We start from the raw sequence: 20,698 nt of genomic DNA, 5'->3' as shown, positions 1-20,698 counted from the left end.
CCATTTCTACTAAAAATACAAAAATTAGCTGAGCGTGTTGGTGGGCACCTGTAGTCCTAGCTACTCGGGAGGCTGAGGCAGGAGAATCAGTTGAACCCGAGAGGCAGAGGTTGCAGTTAGCTGAGATTGTGCCATTGGTGCCATTGCACTCCAGCCTGGGCGACAGAGCGAGACTCTGTCTCAAAAAAAAAAAAAAAAAAATCTGAGGGGATGAGTGGGTATTATGCTCAGGTTGTCCTGATCTCAAAAAAGTTTTTTTTTTTTTTGAGACGGAGCTTGCTCTGTCACTCAGGCTGGAGCGCAGTGGTGCCATCATAGTTCACTGCAGCCTCAACCTCCCAGACTCAAGCAATCCTCTCACCTCAGCCTCCGAAGTAGCTGGGACCACAGGCGTGTGCCACCATCCCTGGCTCATTTTTAATTTTTTTTTGTAGCAATGGGGTCTTACTGTGTTACCCAAGTTGGTCTCAAACTCCTGGGCTTAAGCGATCCTCCTGCCTCAGCCTTCCAAAGTGTTGGGATTACAGGTGTGAGCCAGTTTACCGGGCCATGGATTTTGTCTTCCCCACTGGCATGTGCTTTCTGAGGACGGGGCACTGTAGAAAGATTGAGGAGTTGGGACAGGGCTGGGAGGTTTCAGTCTCTGCTCAGGGGATACTGTATGGTGGGCAGAACTCTTAGCAAAAATTGGTGAGAAGGCCAGAGGCTCAGAGATAAGAAATCTCACTTCCAGTCTGGTGTTGGTGGGAGTTCAGAGAGGGCTTGTGGAGGAGGTGGAACTGTGGTTTGACAAAGTGTTTAAAAAATTATAATGAAATACACACAATCTAAAATTTACTGTCTTAACTTTTTTTGTTGTTGTTGTTGTTTTGAGATGGGGTCTCACTTTGTCACCCAGGCTGGAGTGCCGTGGTATGATCTCAGCTCACTGCAACCTCCGCCTCCTGGGTTCAAGTGATTCTCCTGCCTCAGCCTCTGGAGTAGCTGGGACTACAGGTGCATGTCACCACGCCCAGCTAAATTTTGTATTTTTAGTAGAGATGGGGTTTCCCCATGTTGACCAGGCTGGTCATGAATTCCTGACCTCAAGTAATCTACCTACCTCGGCCTCCCAACATGCTGGGATTACAGGCATGAGCCACCACACCTGGCTAGACTTGCAGTTAAACAATGACATTCCTATCACATTGATCTGATAAGGCTGCTCATAGCCAGTGTTGGTGCAGGCTTATGAGAATTGCTTTTCCCATTCCTGGTGGGAGTGTATATAGGTAGAGCGCGGCCAGGGCATTTTGGCAAAATCCAGCAATGTTCAAGATCCCCTGTAAGGGTCTTGACCATTTCTTTCGGACTGTATTATTTTGTTGGGCTTTTGTTGACTTCCAGTTGCCAGTTTATTGTTCTAGAACCACTTATAAGCATAGTAGGCTAGAGGTGCTGGGGAACTAAAACCTCCATCTAGCAGTCCTCACCCAGTGGCTGATGGGAGTTGGTATATAAATACCCCAGCTCCCTTGCCTCCTGATTAAGCTCATGGTGGTGGTAACTGGCTCAACCCAGCCTTCATTGGCAGCTATCCCTTCTCTGTACCACTTCTTTTCTTCTATTTCTTTTATTTTTATTTTTTTTTTTATTTTGAGACAGGGTCTCACTCTTGTCACCCAGGCTGGAGTGCAGTGGCACAATCATAGCTCTCTGCAACCTTGACCTTTCAGGCTCAGGTGCTCCTCCTACCTCCTTCTCCTGAGTAGCTGGGACTACAGGTGTATGCCACCAAGCCCAGCTAATTTTTTTGTATTTCTTGTAAGGTGGGGTTTTGCCGTGGCTGGTCTCGAACTCCTGAGGTCAAGTGATCCTGCAGCCTTGGCCTCCCAAAATGCTGCAGTTATAGGCGTCAGCCACCGCACCTGGGCCCACTTCCCTTTCTCTATGTTTGTGTTCCTTAGCTCTCCCAAACATACTATGTCCCTCTCAATCTTTGTCTCTGAGTCAGCTTCTGGAGGAGCCCAGATCAGGATACCCTCTGACTCAGCACTTTTACTTCTCAGATCCTCTCTGACATTTTTCTCACATGTGCTCAGAGAATCATGTGTGAGGAAGTTCGTTGGCTATATTGAAAAATTAGGCCTCCCCAAATGCCCAGAAGGGAAATGCTTACCTCAGTGATGTATCACCCATAGTACAAAATACTCTGCTGCAGTGAAAGACTGCGGGGAGGCAGGGGAGAACAATGGGCTCTAGAGCCTCAAACTGCCTGGGTTCCAACCCTGACCCTCCCACTGAGTGCACACGGACATTGTCTCAGTCTCCTTTTCTGTTTAATGGGCATGATAATAGTTCCTTCCTCGCAGATTGTTGTGCAGAGTAATTGAGATACACTTTTTTTTTTTTTTTTGAGACAAGATCTCACTCTATTCCCCAGGCTAAATATGGTACTGCAGCCTCAACCTCCCAGGCTCAAGTGAGCCTCCCACCTCAGTCTCCTGAGTAGCTGAGACTACAAGTGCACATTACCATGCCTAGCTAATTTTTTATTTATTTTTTTTGCAGAGATGGGGTCTTGCTATGTTGCCCAGGCTGGTCTTGAAATCCTGGGCTCAAGCAATCCTCCCACCTCAGCCTCCCAAAGTGCTGGGATTATAGGCATGAGCCACTGCCCCCAGTCATCATAGAATTATTGTACAGATTAATTGAGGTACATTTTAAGCTCTTAGCACTATGCTTCACATATAGAAATCACTTTAGTATATTTTGAATTTTATTATGTGTATTAAGGTATATTAATATTATATATATCTAAAAAATGGTAAAAGCAAATTGTAGAAACAAGAGATTTGGGATGGATCCATTTCTGTTAAACAAAACAAAGTGTGTAATAAGGTATGTATACAAATGTAATTGATCTGATAAATGTCTGTAAGGATGTGCTTCAAACTAATTATGGTGGGACCACTGGAGTGGGGGGATTACGGAGGGCAGGGATAAGAAAGTGGAATTTAGATATCTTTATGTATTTTTTTTAAAAAAAACAAATATGTATTCATGAATTACTTGTGTCAATTTCAAGCAGACGTTTATTTATTTGTTTATTTATTTATTTATTTATTATTTATTATTATTATTATTATTTATTTTTTTTTGAGACGGAGTCTCCGCTTGTCCGCCCGGCTGGAGTCAGTGGCCGGATCTAAGCTCACTGCAAGCCCCACTCACGGGTTTATGGTCCCATTCTCCTGCCCAGCCTCCCGAGTAACTGGACTACAGGCGCCTGCCACTCGCCCGGCTAGTTTTTTTGTATTTTTAGTAGAGCGAGGTTTCACCGTGTAGCCAGGATGGCTTGATCTCCTGAACCTCGTGATCTGCCCGTCTCGGCCTCCCAAAGTGCTGGGATTACAGGCTTGAGCCACCGCGCCCGGCCCAGACGTTTATTTTTTAAATTAAAAGTGCATACATAGTTGGCACCCAGAGGGTATAGTGGCCTTGGAGACCAGGCTGAAGGGATGTTATGTTTAGCTGCTTAGATGGGCCTAGTCCAGTCCTCAGGGAGGTCTCTGCCCCGATGTCCCCCTCCCTGTCTTCCTACAGTGTCGCAAGGTGTGTGGCCTGAATGTCTCTGACCGCTGTGACTTCATCCGGACCAACCCCGACTGCCACAGTGATGGGGGCTACCTGGACTACCTGGAAGGCATCTTCTGCCACTTCCCTCCCAACCTCCTCCCTCTGGCTGTCACCCTCTACGTGAGGCCCTGCCCCGGGGGGCTGGTGAGAGGGGCTGGTGTCCCCAGCTGGACTTGACTCTCTCCTCCCCGCCGGCTCCCTACCCAGGTTTCCTGGCTGCTCTACTTGTTTCTGATTCTGGGAGTCACCGCGGCCAAGTTGTGAGTTTGGCTCTGGGCTCCGGTCTGGCTTATCAATGGGAGGAGGGGTTCCAGGAGGCTGACATCCGCTCACCCTGGGTTTGGGGGAAGGATAGGGGTCCGGGGCCAGTCACTATGGAAATGTTTCCTGTCTGCTTTTTCTCCGTAGTTTCTGCCCCAACTTGTCGGCCATTTCCACCACGCTCAAGCTCTCCCACAACGTGGCAGTATCCTTTTGTCCAGTGTCCTGCACCCTGGAGGGAGGGCAGTTGTGGGGAGGCCAGGGGATAGGGTTGTGGCTCGTGGCCCAGGGAAGGCCTGGGTGGGCTGCAGCTGCGATCCTAGCCTGCCTTGACATGCTCCCCACATGGCGTCACCTTCCTGGCATTTGGGAATGGTGCACCTGACATCTTCAGTGCCCTGGTGGCCTTCTCCGACCCGCACACAGCCGGCCTGGCCCTTGGGGCACTGTTTGGTGAGAGCAGCCCCGGTGAGGGGGGCGGGAGAAGCAGCAGGAGAGGGTGCAGGGTGACTGAGCTCTGACCTCCTCTCCCCAGGCGCTGGCGTGCTGGTTACCACGGTGGTGGCCGGAGGCATCACCATCCTACACCCCTTCATGGCTGCCTCCAGGCCCTTCTTCAGGGACATCGTTTTCTACATGGTGGCTGTGTTCCTGACCTTCATCATGCTCTTCCGTGGCAGGGTCACGATGGCATGGGCTCTGGGTGAGCAGCTGTGGGGCTCAGGAGGGAGATCCCAGGGCTGATGGGCAGGAGGTTTAGGAGGTGCCTGGGACAGAGAGATGTGAGGGGTGGTCAGTGGGGGGCTTGATTTGATTACAAGTGACAGAAACCCTCCTCAAGCTGGCTTGCGCAAAAATGGGAACATGTGGGTCACATAACCAAAGAGGCCCAGCAGAGCTGGGGGCTGGGGAGGAAGTATTCAAAAGTTTCACAATTTTTTGGCCAGGCGTGATGGCCTATCATCCCAGCAATTTGAGAGTCTGAGGCAGGAGGATCACTTTGGTTCAGGAGTTTGAGACCAGCCTGGGCAACATAGTGAGACTACATCTCTACAAAAAAGAAAAAACTTAGCTGGGCATGGTAGTAGAGTGTTGCTGTGGCCCCAGTTACTCTAGAAGCTAGGGCAGGAGGATCCCTTGAGCCTAGGAGTTCGAGACTGCAGTGACCCATGATTGTGCCACAGCACTCCAGCCTGGGCAACAGAGCAAGACTCTGTCTCAAAAAAAAATTTTTTTCATAATTTCCAATTTTAACAAGCAGTACAGGTGGGATGCTAACTGGGGCCACCTGGATCGTGACAGCATACATGTTCCATTCAGATGGCTCAAGGGGTATGAATGGAGGGACAATTTATGCAGAAGGATAACGAAACCAACAAGGGACACTGAATTGCGAGATACCCAGGGGCCAGCAACAGTGGGAGCTGTGACCACACCTATCCCCCGTGGCAAAAGGAGCAGGGAATGGAGTGGTGGGGCCCAGTGAGAGCTGGAGGGCTGAAGGCCTGGAGCTATACTGAAGAGGGTTGCAGGCCCTACCAGAGACACACAACAGGGAGGGAGTAGGAAGAAACACTCCAAACTCTCTCCCGCTGCTTCTGATTTCCTGTCTGGCCTCCCATTGGCTGAACCTAGTTGTAGCCAGAGCTGCAGGGCTGCCTCCTTCCAGGGCACCGAGTGGGACACCTACCCTTAGCGCTTGAATAGGGTCCTGGAGGTCACGCTGTGTGCCTGGCGTTACCTCCTCAATTGCAAGGGAGACAGGAAGGGAGATGGTCCTGGAAGGTGGGAGGAAGGATTGGGGAGCTCAAGGAAAAGACCATTTACCCACCGGTACCAGGCGGGGCTAACACAGATTGCCACCGCTAAAATGCACCAGTGATAGATAGAACTGCCAGCCTTTGTTCTCTGGGCCTGTAGCCAGGACACCACTTGGTGACGGCCTGCACCACCCTATCTGCAGGTTACCTGGGCTTGTATGTGTTCTATGTGGTCACTGTGATTCTCTGCACCTGGATCTACCGATGGCAACGGAGAGGATCCCTGGTCTATTCCATGCCAGTTACTCCAGGTAAGAGTCTGCGTCGGACTCCAGAGAGGACCAGTGGGGATTGGGAGCCTCTGTGCCCTTCAGTGCTACCGTGGGTCTCTTGAGGCCATTGTCCCCACCAAGCTCATCTCCTCTTCATGCTTTTTCTACTCATTCTGCTGAGGTCCCGCCTCCATGCTTCCACTAGTGCCCATGAGCCTCCTCATCACCTACTGGCTCAAGTGCACTCCTTCCTCCTCTATGCAGTTGCCAGGGCCATCTCTCTAAGAATCGCCACTGCTCCCTGCTCTGATGTTTCCCACCACTTTCAGGGTAAAACCCAAACGCTGCGGTGACAGGGACACTGAGAAATAAAAAATAAATAGAAATCAGTAATATTCAAACATAGTCATATACACAAATACACGCACACACACATGCACCCAGCATACATACACAACTCACACCCATATATAAATACATGCACACATACACAAATAACACAACTCACATGTACGTGGACACATATACATGGCACACCGTACACTCCAACTATATCATATAGATCAGAATATCATGGCAATATACACAAAACACAACAAATACACACAATACATGCACACCTATACAAGCACACACACAATATATGTGTACAATAATACAAGCACACACAATATAGCAGAAGCAGTGCACACACATAGTAGCAACCCACACACACAATATACAACATAACATATAGCAGATACAAACCCGTACACATACACATATACAAAATACTGCACAACACATACGCAAACACCACATACGAATACATGACGCACCACCATGCAACAGCAATACATGCACACATAGCACAACATGTACACACACAAACGTAGAGCACAACACTATATGATACATGCACACACATACACAGATACACAACACATACAAACTCTCTGCAGCATTACAACACACACAATATATGAACACACAATTCGTTACACACATAGCAGATACATGCACACACATATACAAATATGTGGACACACATATTGTGTTCAACATAATGCTTGCCAACATAGCAAATAATACATGGCACACACACAAACACCTATACAAATATGTATACAACACGCACACACATATGCAGCAAGATAGCATGCACACACACACGGCAAGAAATACATGCATGCAGCATACACAACACACACAAAACATAAATGGCACAACAAATACACAACCTATACATACCACAAATTCATACAATACCAACACAAATGCATGCACACACAAATACGCAGCACATAGTACACATACACAAATACATGCACCTATACAACACACATACACAAATACATGGACACACGCACAAACAAATGCATGAACACAGATACATAACACACACGCAGCGTACTCAGAGGCAGAATCAGGGCTAGAGCTGACTGACTTCTCACTCGAGGTGGGCCATTTTCCTTTCAGGCCCCTTCTTACAGGTCTCAGGCCTCTCAGCATCCACAGGCCTCCTGAGAAGAGAAAAATAATATAGGTTCCAGATTCTGAAAAGGACAGCACTGAAGTCAATAAATGTTTGAGTTGTGTCTTCGAATGCCCCTATTAACTTTAGCATTTTAGCTGCATGCTTACATTTGGCCACGTTTGATGAGTTAGACTTTTTCACTGTGTAAGAATTCCTGAGCATGCATGCAGACTGCTAGAAATCCAAAATAGAGAGGACCTGGACATGGCTGGGCGCAGTGGCCCCTGCCTGTAATGCCATCATTTTGGGAGGCTGAGGCGGGTAGACTGCTGAGGTCGGGAGTTTGAGACCAGCCTGGCCAACATAGCAAGACTCCATCTCTAAAAAATTTTTTTTAAATTAGCTGGGCATAGTCTCAGCTACTCGGGAGGCTGAGGTGGGAGGATAGAGTGAGCCCAGGAGGTCGAGGCTGCAGTGAACCATGATCATGCCACTGCACTCCAGCCTGGGTGACAGACGAAGATCCTGTCCCAAATAACTAAGTAAATAAGATGGCCTGAACACTTGCACCCCTAAACCTGCTGTGTCCCAGTGTGCTCCCTTGAGAATGGTCTGGGTTCTGTATGTAGCTGGGCCTCTCTCCTGCAGAGATCCTCTCAGACTCCGAGGAGGACCGGGTATCTTCTAACAGCAACAGCTATGACTACGGTGAGTCCATGCCCTGTGCCCAGCTGGGGTGGGGGTAACAGGGAAAGGCTGGGGGTGGAAAGATGGGTCCCTGCAAGACCTGGGCTCCAGGAATGAGGCTCCAAATTGGCCCCACCTCTCACTGCAGCTCAGGTGAGCCAAGGGCCAGGGTTGTCTGCCCTCTGCTGGGTGCTGGGCTTTGCCTCCTCCCCTAGGGCTGGGAGGACTGGTGGGATGGAGCAGGGAAGGTTTCCTGGAGACCAAGCCAGCTGCAGGCACACCTCACCACCCGACCCCCTGCACACAGGTGACGAGTACCGGCCACTGTTCTTCTACCAGGAGACCACGGCTCAGATCTTGGCCCGGGCCCTCAATCCCCTGGATTACATGAAGTGGAGAAGGAAGTCAGCATACTGGAAAGCCCTCAAGGTCTTCAAGGTAGGAGGGGTCCTGGAGCTAGGCTCACAGCCTTGTGAGAGTGGCAAGACAGAGGTCACGCTACCCTCTCCAGCTCTATGAGGGGGAGGGCATGGGGTCCACTGAGACCCTCTCAGAATACATGACTTAGGATTTGATGGGGAAACTGAGGCATGGAGCTTGGCTGATGACTTGACCTGGGGCTCTGCCCTCTAGTGGCCCCCAAAGACATCCATATCCTAACCTCTGAAACCTGGGAATATGTTACCTTTATGGCAGAAAGACCTTTGCAGATGTGATTAAAGATCTTGAGATGAGCCTGGCTTATATCCAGTGGGCCCAGTGTCATCACAGGAATTGGCATAGGGAAAGAGGGAGGCAGGAGGGTCAGAGTCAGAGACTGAGAAGTGGCGACAGGAGCACAGGGTGGAATGATGTGGGGCCAGGAAGGCAGGCGGCCCCTGGAAGCTGGAAGGACCCTCATTCTCCCCTAGAGCTTCCAGAAGGAACAGCCCTGCTAACAACTTGACTTCAGGACTTCTGCCCTCCAGAACTGTCCAAGAATACATTTGTGCTATTGACAGTCGCTCTGTTTGTGGTCATTTGTCCCAGTAGCCAGAGGCAACCGGGCGCTTAGCCTGGGACCCACACACAGTCGGTGCTTCAGCAAGGGCGGGAGCTCTTGAGTCACTGAAGTCCGTCTGTGGCGGCTGGGATTCAGGCTTCCCTACCGACACCCTCCCACCTTTGCCCCCTTGACAGCTGCCTGTGGAGTTCCTGCTGCTTCTCACAGTCCCTGTCGTGGACCCGGACAAGGATGACCGGAACTGGAAACGGCCCCTCAACTGTCTGCATCTGGTTATCAGCCCCCTGGTTGTGGTCCTAACCCTGCAGTCGGGGACCTGTGAGTATCCCCTACCCCGGGCCAACCCACCTTCCACCTCCTTCCCATGTTCCGGAGTTTTCTTCCACCCAGGCTGGGGTACAGTGGCACAATCTCAGCTCATTGCAGCCTCCCTCCGCCTCTCGGGTTCAAGTGATCATCCTGTCTCAGCCTCCCTGGCAGCTGGAATTACAGGCGTGTACTACCATGCCCGACTAATTTTTGTATTTTTCGTAGAGACAGGATTTCACCATGATGGCCAGGCTGGTCTTAGATTCCTGACCTCAAGTGATCCGTCCATCTTGGCCTTCCGAAATGCTGAGATTACAGGCATGAGCCACCATGCACGGTGGAGTTTTCTTCTCAACCACATGAGGGAGGTTTGGGCTAGAGGCAGAAACCTGGATATACAGCAGGCGCTTACTATGTGCTTGTGCCATAAGGGACACCAGCCGGGAAGTTCACCCAGGGACCGCCTGCAGTCAGTTGATCCAATCTTGCTGGCCCCAGATGGAGGCTGCAAAACAGGTGACCCCAGGGCCAAATCCAGTCCTCTGGCTTGTTTGCCTGCATTTAAAATTTGGGGGATTTTACGTTAAAATCTGGATTTTGGCTTCTCAAGATCTGGGCCACATTCCTGAAGGCAAAACTGGCTGGAGCAGAGAAGGGGCACCCCCTATGGGGTGCCTGCGGCCTGAATCATCACAGTCCCCTCCATTGCCTGTTGGGTGCTCTGGGCTGAGCTTCCTTCCCTCGTTTGTGTTCCCTCATTTGTGTTCCCTCGTTTGTGTTCCCTCGTTTGTGTGACCTGGCTGGTCCCCACTGGCATTTGAATTTTCCCATCTGCCCCAGAATGTCCTTTTCTTTCTTGCCCTGCTCTGGCCAAGGAAATGCTCAGGCTTGTCTGACGTCTTCTAACTCCTGCTACCCAGGTTTCTTCCTGTTGTCTAACTTCAGTATCTCATGCTGTCTGTTTCCTATCATCTAGGCTCCTCCCCCTCAGCCCCGGGGCATTGCCTGGAGGTGGGAGTAGGACTCTGGTGCAAATGCCTGGCTGGGCATGGTGTTGTGCGCTATAACAGAGTCAGGGTGAAACTCCATCGGGATGAAACAGCCTCCTTGCCACATTCCCTGTGAATTTCTCCCCTGGTTTGTGGGAGGATGCAGGCATAGAGGGAAGGAGATGGGAGGAGAGGTGATTGATAGTGACTCAGAGCTGAAAAGGGCCACCCCCTAGGGCTGTCTGGTTCATCACAGTCCTCCATTCTTCATCCATTCTCTACGGAGCAGGGAAGCCTTGCCTTTCAGGCCAGGGCAAATCCAGGGACTTGCTTTCACAAGCGGTGTGGCATCTTTATTTATTTATTTATTTTAATTTTATTTTATTTTGAAATGGAGTCTGACTGTCACCCAGGCCCGAGTACAGTGGCGCGATCTCAGCTCACTCTAACCTCCACCTCCAGGGCTCAAGCGATTCTCCTGCCTCAGCCTCCCGAGTAGCTGGGATTACAGGCAACTGCCACCACGCTTGACTAATTTTTGTATGTGTTGTGGCTTCTTAAAAGAGTGATTCGCACACATCAGTCATTCACAGACCGTCTTCCCAATTTTTCTCTTACTCTATACTATTACATTTGATATTTTTCTTTGTTTTTCTTGAGACAGAATCTCACTCTGTCACCCAGGCTGGAGTGCAGTGGCACAATCTCGGCTCACTGCAGCCACCACCTCCGGGGTAAGCAATCCTCCTGCCTCAGCCTTCTGAGTAGTTGGGACTACAAGCACCCGCCACCATGCCCAGCTGATTTTTGTATTTTTGGTAGAGATGGGGTTTCACCATGTTGGCCAGGCTTGTCTTGAACTCCTGACCTTGGGCGATCCGCCCGCCTCAGCTTCCCAAAGTGCTGGGATTATAGGTGTGAGCCACCACACCCGGCCGAGGCCTCTGAGACTCTGAGCCAGCTGCCTCCTACAGCCTTTTCTGTGCTATTCCTGGTGCAGGTCTGCTTGATTCCATCTTACCCAACTCCCCTCTTCCCACAGAGTCCTTGTACCCCTCTCTGCTTAACACTCAGCTCAGATCCTCAGTGTCTTCACGCCCCAGCCACCTCCTCAAATTTCTCTAGCACAGGAATGGCAAATACATGGAAAGGGCTTCCAACCCAGGCGTCTGGATCCAAAGCCAGCACTGAGGTAAAAATCCCATGCTAGCAAAATTATCTCAGGAGCTGGGTACAGTGGCACACACGTGCAGTCCCCACTACTCAGGAAGCTGAGGTGGGAGGATGGCTTGAGCCCAGGAGTTTGAGGCTGCAGTGAGCTGTGATTGTGCCAGTGCACTCCAGTTTGGTTGACAGAATGAGACCCTATCTCAAAAAAAAAAAAAAAAAAAATCCCCCTTGACAATCACTCATAACATATTGTGTATACAAATTTGTGTATTTCGCCCACTCACATAACTTTTTTTTTTTTTGGAGACAAGATCTCACTGTGTTGCCCAGGCTGGAGTACAGTGGTGCAATTTAGGTTCACTGCAACCACCACCTCTCGGGACTCAAGTGATCCTTCCACTTCAGCCTCCCAAGTAGCTGGGACCAGAGGTGACCACCACCACACCCAGCTAATTTGGTTTTGTTTTTTTTTTTGAGATGGAGTCTTGTTCTGTTGCCCAAGCTGGAGTGCAGTGGTGCGATCTTGGCTTACTGCAACCTCCACCTCCTGGGTTCAAGTGATTCTCCTGCCTTAGCCTCCTGAGTAACTGGGACTGCAGGTGTGTGCCACCACCCCCGGCAAATTTTTGTATTTTTAGTAGAGACGGGGTTTTGCCACCTTGGCCAGGCTGGTCTCGAACTCCAGACCTCAGGTGATCTGCCTGTCTCAGCTTCCCCAAGTGCTGGGATTACAGGTGTGAGCCACCGCGCCCAGTCTAATTTTTGTATTTTTTGTAGAGGTGGGGTCGCACCATGTTGCCCAGGCTGGTCTTGAACTCCTGGGCTCAAGCAATCTGCACGCCGGGGCCTCCCAAAGTGCTGGGATTGTAGGCATGAGTCACTGCACCCGGCCTTCTCACATAATTCTTAAGCCCACTGACATTTGGGAGCCATGAGCTAGACTAAAAAAAGAACAAAAGAAGGGTCTCGATGCAGGTATATGAGCATTCGAACGATTCATTGTCTTTAAGACCAGTACCGACTCCTAGTGGTGAAAAAGGTGATGTGTGGGGAATTCTAGAGTGTTCTCCTCACCTTAGGGTATCTCCCTTGGGTGTTTAATATGAAGCCTCTGGAACCTTCATATTTGTTAATGGATTGGATGATAGAGTGGACTTACTTGGGTACCTCTTAGTGGGGAGGCTGGGTTTGACTGTCAGGTTCATCTCATAGAGCAATGCCATCCACTGGTAATGCCTGGCTGGAGGGGGCTGCCTGGAAATGCAGTTGAATGGAAGTATTGTGCTTGATTAATGATGTCTGTCACGGAGGTGGAAGAGGGTGATGGTGTTAGTGGTTCTAGCCATTCCTATCCTAGTTCCACAGCAACAGGCTGGAGAGAGTCGTTTTTGTGTGTCTCTATTGTCTTTCAAATGTGACTAACTTGAGGGCAGAGGCTGCATTTTTAATTTTTCTGTCCCCTTGAAGTGTCTAGGACAGGGCTGGGCAGATAGCAAGCATCTACCTGACATCCAAACAGTCCGTTGTAAGTGGGTGTTGAGGCAGCTGGGAAGGTACCGGTCCCTTTCTGTCCCTTTGCAGATGGTGTCTATGAGATAGGCGGCCTCGTTCCTGTCTGGGTCGTGGTGGTGATCGCAGGCACAGCCTTGGCTTCAGTGACCTTTTTTGCCACATCTGACAGCCAGCCCCCCAGGCTTCACTGGGTAAGAAGCCCGGGCTCTCTGAGATGGGGGAAGAGGGATACTGAGGTCTCCCACGCAGATGTCCTGTCTGCATCTCTGAGGCACTTTGACCAGTTTGATCAGGAGTCACACAAAGACAGGTAACTGAACTTTAAAGCTGCTTTTGAGAGTTTTTGTTTCTGTGCAGGGTTACTTTTTTCTTTTTTTGGTAATAGCTTTTGTTGAGATGTAATTCACATACCATGCAATTTACCCATTTAAAGTATACAATTTAATGTTTTTTATTATAGTTACAGAGTTGTGTAATCATCACAGTCAATTTTAGAGAATTTCATCACCCCAAAAAGAGACCTCATGCCCATGAGTCACTCCCCGTTTCCCCACCCCCCACATAGCCTCTGGCAACCACAACTCCACTCTCTGTCTCTATGGGTTTGCCTATCACAGACAGTTTATATAAATAGAATCCTACAATATGTGATTTCCTTTTTTTCGAGACAGGGTCTCCCTCTGCTGTCCAGGCTGGAGTTCAGTGGTGCAATCATTGCTCACTGCAGCCTCGACCTCCTGGGCTGAAGCCATCCTCCCACCTCAGCCTCCCGAGTAGATGGAACTACAGGCGCGAGCCACCACACCCAGCTAATTTTTGTATGTTTTTTGTAAAGATGAGGTCTCACTATGTTGCCCAGACTACTCTCAAACTCCTGGCCTCAAGCAGTCCTCCTGCCTCAGCTTCCCAAAGTGCTAGGATTACAGGCATGAGCCACTGCACCTAGTCTTGGGTTTCCAAAGACATTCCAGGGATAGTATGGAATTGCCTTTGGGGTATCTTTTCCATTTTCCCTAGTCTATGCACTCTAAGGAATATTTAGGGAGTTTGTCCAGAGACTTTTTCCTTAAAAGTTTACTTAATATTAAATTAGCTGAGCGTGGTAATCTCAGCTGTAATCCCAAGGTGCCTGTAATCTCAGCTACTTGGGAGGCTGAGGCAGGAGAATCACTTGAACCCAGGAGCCAGAGGTTGCAGTGAGCTGAGATCGCATCATGGCACTTCAGCCTGGGTGACAGAGTGAGACTCCGTTTCAAAAAAAAAGTTTACTTAATATTTTTATTTTGGCTGAGCTTAGGGGCTCATACCTGTAATCCCAACACTTTGGGAGGCCGAGACGGGTGGATCATCTGAGATCAGGAGTTCTAGACCAGTCTGGCCAACATGTTGAAACCCTGTCTCTACTAAAAATAGAAAAATTAGCCGGGCATGGTGGTGGGCACCTGTAATCCCAGCTACTTGGGTGGCTGAGGCAGGAGAATCGCTTGAACCCAGGAAGTGGAGGTTGCAGTGTGCCGAGATCACGCCGCTGCATTCCAGCCTGGGCCACAGAGTGAGACATCATCCTTAAAAAAAAGTTTACTTAAAATTTTCATGTTTTAGTACTTAGTGATTTTTTAAAATTTTAGTTTTTACTTTTGGGAACTCTCAATGAATGTACCAACCGAAGGGTGTTGAATTTTCAGCAAATGGATCATTTAGGTAAGTTGCTTTTTACTACTTAGGGAAAATTGTCTTTCACTATTTTTTCAAGTACCGATGTGTGCCACAACATGGATGACCCTTGAAAACATGATGCTGAGTGAGAGAAGACTGAAGCAGAGGATCACACACTGTGGGATTCCATTGTTGTGAAATGTCCATGAGGCACATTCAGATACACAGAGAGCAGAGTAGTGGTTGCATTGGGCTGGCGGGGTGGGGCCTAGGGGAGTGACCGCCATGAGTACAGGGGATAACTTTTGGGGATGAGGTGCTGTTTGGCTCATAGACTGGAAATCTGATGAATAGTGATAAAGGAACCCTGTTCCCAGACAAAAATAAATATTTTTTTTTTAGTATATGAAGGGAGATTTTTTTTTTTTTTTTTTTTTTTTTTTTTTTTTTTTCGAGACAGAGTCTTCAAGTCGCTCCAGGTGGAGTACACTGGCACGATCTAGGCTCATTGCAAAACTTCCTGCCTCCCAAGCCTGCAAAGCCGGTTTCCCCACCTCAGCCTCACTCAAGTAAACTGGCATTAAGGTTGTGGTGGCACAACCGACTAATTTTTTGTATTTAGTAGAGGACAAGGGTTTCAACCATGTGGCCCAGGTTGGTCTTGTAACTCTGATCCAGGGTGACCTGCCCAACCCCGGCCTCCCATAGTGCTTTGGCGATTACAGGCGTGAGCCACTATGCCCTGGCCTGAAAGGGAGGTTTATTAAGGGAAAAAAGAAAAATAATATTGAACTCACAGGTTTATTGACCCACTAACTATGTGCAGCACCAATGCATATAATAACGTTGTTTTATATCATAATAAGCTCATGAGAGATACTGTTATCCCCATTTCACAGGTGAGGAACTGAGGCTGTGTCCCTGGTTGGGGCTGGGCCCCTTGGGTCCACAGCAAACCAATTCTCCGCAGCTCTTTGGCTTTCCTGGGGCTTCTGACCAGCGCTCTGTGGAGTCAATGCGGCCGCCAGCAGAGGTGGTGAACATCGTGCGGTCCCTGGGCCGTGGTCTCCGCTAAGCAACACTGTGCTCGGGGCTCACGTTGCTGGCCTGGGGGAAGCATTGAGGTGACTCAAGGGCTTTGGTAGGGTTTGAGTGGGGGTCAGTGCAGCCACATCTTTAAGCCGTTTCCCCCCCCAGCCAGAGTTGCATTCTGGGTCAGGGTGTCCCAGGGTGTCTGCCTCTGCACCTGTGCAGTGGTCCCCTGTCACTGTGGAAGTGGCCAGCATCGGTGAGATTGGTCCTGAACTGTGCAGTTGGAACCAAGAAACCTATAGAGGTCCCCTGCCGCTGTCCCTCCCTCTGGATGGCGGGGATGCCGGTGGCTCCCTAGAGTTCAGGCAGGACGTGGATCCCTATTGCAGCCAGCCATGCTTGGATGTGTACACGGGTGTGTGACAGTGCGGGCATTCACACTGTACATACAATATCACCCTTAACAGTTTTGGTAGCAGGCCAGGTACGGTTGGCCAGTGTTATGCACTGCTCTAGAGCATCCAGACAAGAGGAATGAGGGAGCTGAAATCTAGCCCTCCTCCACCACCTTTTTGAGCAACCTTTCCCTTCTAATTCATGTGGAGGTGCTGTGCCAATGTTTAGCAGCAGATAGACTTTGAAAAATTGGTGCCGGCCGCGGTGCTCAAAATGCCTGGTACCCAGCACTTTGGAAAGGCCGAGAACGGCCGGACAATGAGGTCATGAGATCGAGACCATCCTGGCTAATACGGTGAAACTCCCTTTCCTCTACTAAAAAGAATACAAAAAACTAGCGGGGCCGACGAGGCGGGCGCCTGTAAGTCCCCAGCTGACTCGGTGAGGCTGAGAACAGGAGAAGGCGGTGAACCCGGGAGGCGGAGCTTGCAGTGAGCTGGGATCCGGCCACGTGCAACTGCTTCAGCCTGGGCCGCAGAGCAAAGACTCGTCTAAAAAAAAAAAAAAAAAAAAAAAAGAAAAAAATGGTAACTGAGGCTTTTTTTTTTTTTTTTTTTTTTTTTTTGAGATGGAGTCTTGCTCTGTTGCCCAGGCTGGAGTGCAATGGTGCGATCTCGGCTCATTGCTGCAACCTCTGCCTCCCAGGTTCAAGCAATCCTCCTGCCTCAGCCTCCTGAGTAGCTGGGATTAGAGGCGCCCACCACCACACCCGGCTAATTTTTGTATTTTTAGTAGAGACAGGGTTTCATCACGTTGGCCAGGCTGGTCTCGAACTCCTGACCTCAGGTGATCCATCTATCTTGGCCTCCCAAAGTGCTGGGATTACAGGTGTGAGCCACTGTGCCCAGCTGATAGCCACGTTTTTCACACCTGGGAAGTTGTTGCTGGTGGGAAAGAGTGGGGTAAAGGACTTAAGGAAGGAAATGTGTCTTCCCAGTTGCTGTGCCCCTTCACAGAGCACCCCACCAGCTAGTGCCCATGCACACATGGGCATCTATCTATGTTTGTTGCCTGAATGACCGTGGGTGAGAATGAAGGCGTGGATGACCAGGGAGGGCGGGGGAAGCGACTCACCACTGCAGGCCCCTCTTGTTCCTGCGCAGATGCCTTCTCGGATTTCACGCTGGCCCGCCAGGGCTACCCGCGGATGGCGTTCTCCGCCTGCTTTGGTGGTATCATCTTCAGTATCCTTTGTGGTCTGTTCTTGGCCTTAGCACTGGTGTCACAGCCATGGGTGGGGGGTGCTCCGTGCCCCACCCTGGGGATTGGCTCTCGGTGTAACACCTGGGGCAGGTAACGTGGCTGCCTGGCCCTCAGCCTCTAAGGCTTTAAAATAGGAATTTGGGGAGTGCTAACCTCCTAGGGGGGTGTTGTAAGGATCCAATGAGGTGAATGAAATTCTTGGCCCCTGGTAAGGGCTCAGCAGACAGCAGCTGTTATTGTTAGGGCGGTGAGTGGTGTGAGAAGCAGGCGCCCACAGGATGAGCTTGTGTGTTCTATGGAAGACCCTTTCTCTCTTGCTGACGGACATGTCATGGTCTATGCTAGGGGTTGGCAGACTTTTTCTAAAAGGGCCAGAGAATACTTTTTTTTTTTTTTTTTTTTTGAGACAGAGTCTCGCTCTGTCACCCAGGCTGGAGTGCAGTGACACGATCTCGGCTCACTGCAATTTCTGCCTCCTGGGTTCAAGCAATTTTCCTGCCTTAGCCTCCCAAGTAGCTGGGACTATAGGCACGTGCCACCACGCCCAGCTAATTTTTGTATTTTTAGTAGAGACAGGGTTTCACTATGTTGACCAGGCTGTTCTCAAACTCCTCACCTCAAGTGATCTGCCGGCCTCAGCCTCCAAGTGCTGGGATTACAGGCGTGAGCCACCACGTCTGACCCAAAGAATAAATATTTTAGACTTTGGGCGCCGTGCAGGCGGTTTTGCAGCTACTCAACTCTGCTGCTGTAGTGCAGAAACAGGCCCAGACAATGCATAAGTCAATGGCCATGGCTCTGTTCCAATAAAACTTTATTTATAAAATCAGTTAGTGGGCCAAATTTGGCCAGAGGGCTGATGTTTGCCAACTTTTGGTCTATATAGAAAGGATGGATATAGCCAGCCTGGGGCTATGAAGAGAAAGAGCTTTGAAACTAGATGGTCATGGGTTCCAGACAGTGCCTGGCACACGGAAGGCATTCAGCCAGCAGTGGATATTGTTGGCTGCTAAAGAAAGAAAGATGATCACAAAGCACCTGAAGGGCTGCTCTCTCCAGGCTCCACAATGACAGAGCCTCACCAGGGGCTACGGTGTGAGCAGCTGGCTGGCAAAACAAGCTAACTACAGGGACCATGATGCCTGCGCTTTTAACTCCCAGGCTGAGCAGGACCCTTGATGGCCCTTTTGTGCCCACTGAGGCCTACTTCTGGCTTTCGGGCTGCAGCCTCGCCTGACCTCCCAGGTTGGTCGTGAAGGAGGGAGCCCTGAACGACCCCTAGAGATGGCCTTGGCTCACACACCATCACCAGTCCCTCTAGGGACTGTGGGTAGTCCCTTCACCTCTCCTGGCCTCTGTTCCCCACCTACTGAGTGCTTACATGGGCCAAGTATTCCTGGCACCCTAAGGTGTTTGATCCTTAGAGACTGACTGCAACACGTACTCAACACCCATCTTCTTAAAGGCCTAAATGAATAGGGTGTCCTCAGATAGGGTGTTTGGGGAAAGGGGGAGTTGGGCATAAAGAAAGCCAAGTGAGTTCATTTTTTTGTAGGTCTGGGCATGGTGGTTCATACCTGTAATCCCAGCACTTTGGGAGGCTGAGGCACGAGGATCACTTGAGCCCAGGAATTTGAGATTTGCCTGGGCAACATAGCAAGACCCTATCTCTACAAAAAAATTAAAAAATTAGCCAGGCGTATGCCTGTGGTCCCAGCTACTTGGGAGGTTGAGGTGGGAGAATCACTAAGCCTAGGAGGTCGAGGCTGCAGTGAGTCGTGTTCACACCACTGCACTTGTCTTCGTCCAACCCCCACCAAATTTTTTTTTGAGACGGGTCTCACTCTATTGCCCAGGCTGGTCTCAAACTCCTGGCCTCTAGTGATCCTCCTGCCTCGGCCTCCCAAAGTGCTGGGATTACAGGCGTGAGCCACTGCGCCTGGCCCAAGTTCATTCTTGCAGTGGCATCCCAAGCCCTGGAGATGAACGCAGTAGGAGGAAAGGGCTATATGGTCGGGTTATGTGCAGGCCATTCCAGCAAAGCTTCCTGAGCTGGGCTGCAGACATCCTTGTGGGCGTGGGGCTGGGCTGCCTGCTCCAGATCTCCCGGAGCCACACAGAGGTGAAGGTGAGTATTCCTTGTAAGTTTACAAGTGTATATAACCAAGATGTAGCTTGACATGGGAAGGGGCAGGAAGGCCCTGGGTTTGGATCTGGGTGCCATCACTTAAGTCCCTGGCTGTATGACTTTGAGTGAGTTAGGGCATCTTGGCCGGGTGTGGTAGCTCATGCCTATAATCCCAGCACTTTGGCAGACTGAGGCAGAATATCACTTGAGGTCAGGAGTTCGAGACCAGCCTGGCCAACATGGTGAAACCCCATCTCTCCACTAAAAATACAAAAATTAGCCAGGTGTGGTGGTGCACTCCTGTAATCTCAGCTACTTGGGAGGCTGAGGCAGGGGAATCACTTGAACCCAGGAGGTAGAGATCACAGTAAGCCGAGATCACGCCACTGCACTCCAGCCTGGGCGACAGAGTGAGACTTCATCTCAGAAAAAAAAAAATGGAGTTAGGACATCTCTGGGCCTCGATTTCCTGCCCTGTAAAATGAGATTGATAACACCAGCTGAGCTTCCTGGATAAGCACGCAGGGGGAAGGGCCAGGCTGAGCACCATATCCCAGCACTGCCCACAGGGGAGGTGACAGAAATGTGTGGGTGATTTGGGTGGGTAGCATGTGGCCAGATATTCCAGGTCCTCTAGAGAAGAAATCGAGATTCCTAGGTGAATTGTTTTCTATTTGAAAATCTGCCTTGCATGCAAACAAAACCCTGTGAGTGGGAGGCAGATGGGACCCCTGAGCCGCAAGCTGGCAGTCCCATCCCTGCATCTCTATTCTGGAGGACTTGAGTCCGGAGGCTCAGCAAGGAAGACATAGGCTGGGGAGGAAGAGATGGCCTGGGGGCTGGTTTTAAGCCTCGTGGAGGGAAAGCACTTGGAGTGTTATGAGGCTGAACAAAGTCTCCCGTTTCTCCCAGAGGCATGAGGCACAAGTTGTTGAATAGGCTCTCAGCAGAGCCTATTAGCTGGGGGCAGGGCGGTTCTTTCACACTGGTCATGCCCACAAGCAAACAGCTACTTAGGGCTTGAAAAGTTTTCTTTTCTGAAAGGTAAACACCCTCTGCAAACTTTGTTGACCCTCTTTATCGGTGTAATAGGTTCCCTTTCATGGTAGATTCTAGGGCAGTTCCAGGTAATGAGGCTTTAGGGTTGGCCCCTCAGGGGACCTATTTCTTCTTTTCTCCGGGGCCA

At 50.1% G+C, this 20,698-nt stretch overlaps 1 protein-coding gene across 2 annotated transcripts in view; it reads left to right on the top strand.

The window, feature by feature from the left end:
- The window catches only part of SLC8B1 (solute carrier family 8 member B1), a 35,585-nt gene that overhangs the window by 10,582 nt on the left and 4,305 nt on the right, over nt 1-20,698 (top strand). Inside the window, exons 3-14 of one of the 2 annotated variants that reach the window (XM_017847345.1) lie at nt 3,586-3,738; nt 3,826-3,878; nt 4,027-4,084; nt 4,227-4,332; nt 4,415-4,582; nt 5,843-5,950; nt 8,016-8,075; nt 8,362-8,492; nt 9,234-9,375; nt 13,107-13,228; nt 17,285-17,365; nt 19,448-19,512. In XM_017847345.1, the coding sequence (XP_017702834.1) occupies nt 3,586-3,738; nt 3,826-3,878; nt 4,027-4,084; nt 4,227-4,332; nt 4,415-4,582; nt 5,843-5,950; nt 8,016-8,075; nt 8,362-8,492; nt 9,234-9,375; nt 13,107-13,228; nt 17,285-17,365; nt 19,448-19,510 (1,245 nt within the window). In that variant the 3' untranslated portion in view covers nt 19,511-19,512. Of the gene's footprint in view, nt 1-3,585; nt 3,739-3,825; nt 3,879-4,026; nt 4,085-4,226; nt 4,333-4,414; nt 4,583-5,842; nt 5,951-8,015; nt 8,076-8,361; nt 8,493-9,233; nt 9,376-13,106; nt 13,348-17,284; nt 17,366-19,447; nt 19,513-20,698 lie in introns of both variants that reach the window. The other variant, XM_017847343.1, reaches the window with a different exon arrangement.

Source organism: Rhinopithecus bieti, unplaced genomic scaffold, assembly GCF_001698545.2.
Source record: "Rhinopithecus bieti isolate Rb0 unplaced genomic scaffold, ASM169854v2 scaffold_26532, whole genome shotgun sequence".
NCBI classification, from domain to species: domain Eukaryota; kingdom Metazoa; phylum Chordata; class Mammalia; order Primates; family Cercopithecidae; genus Rhinopithecus; species Rhinopithecus bieti.
This window is presented reverse-complemented; position numbering and strand designations above follow the sequence as displayed.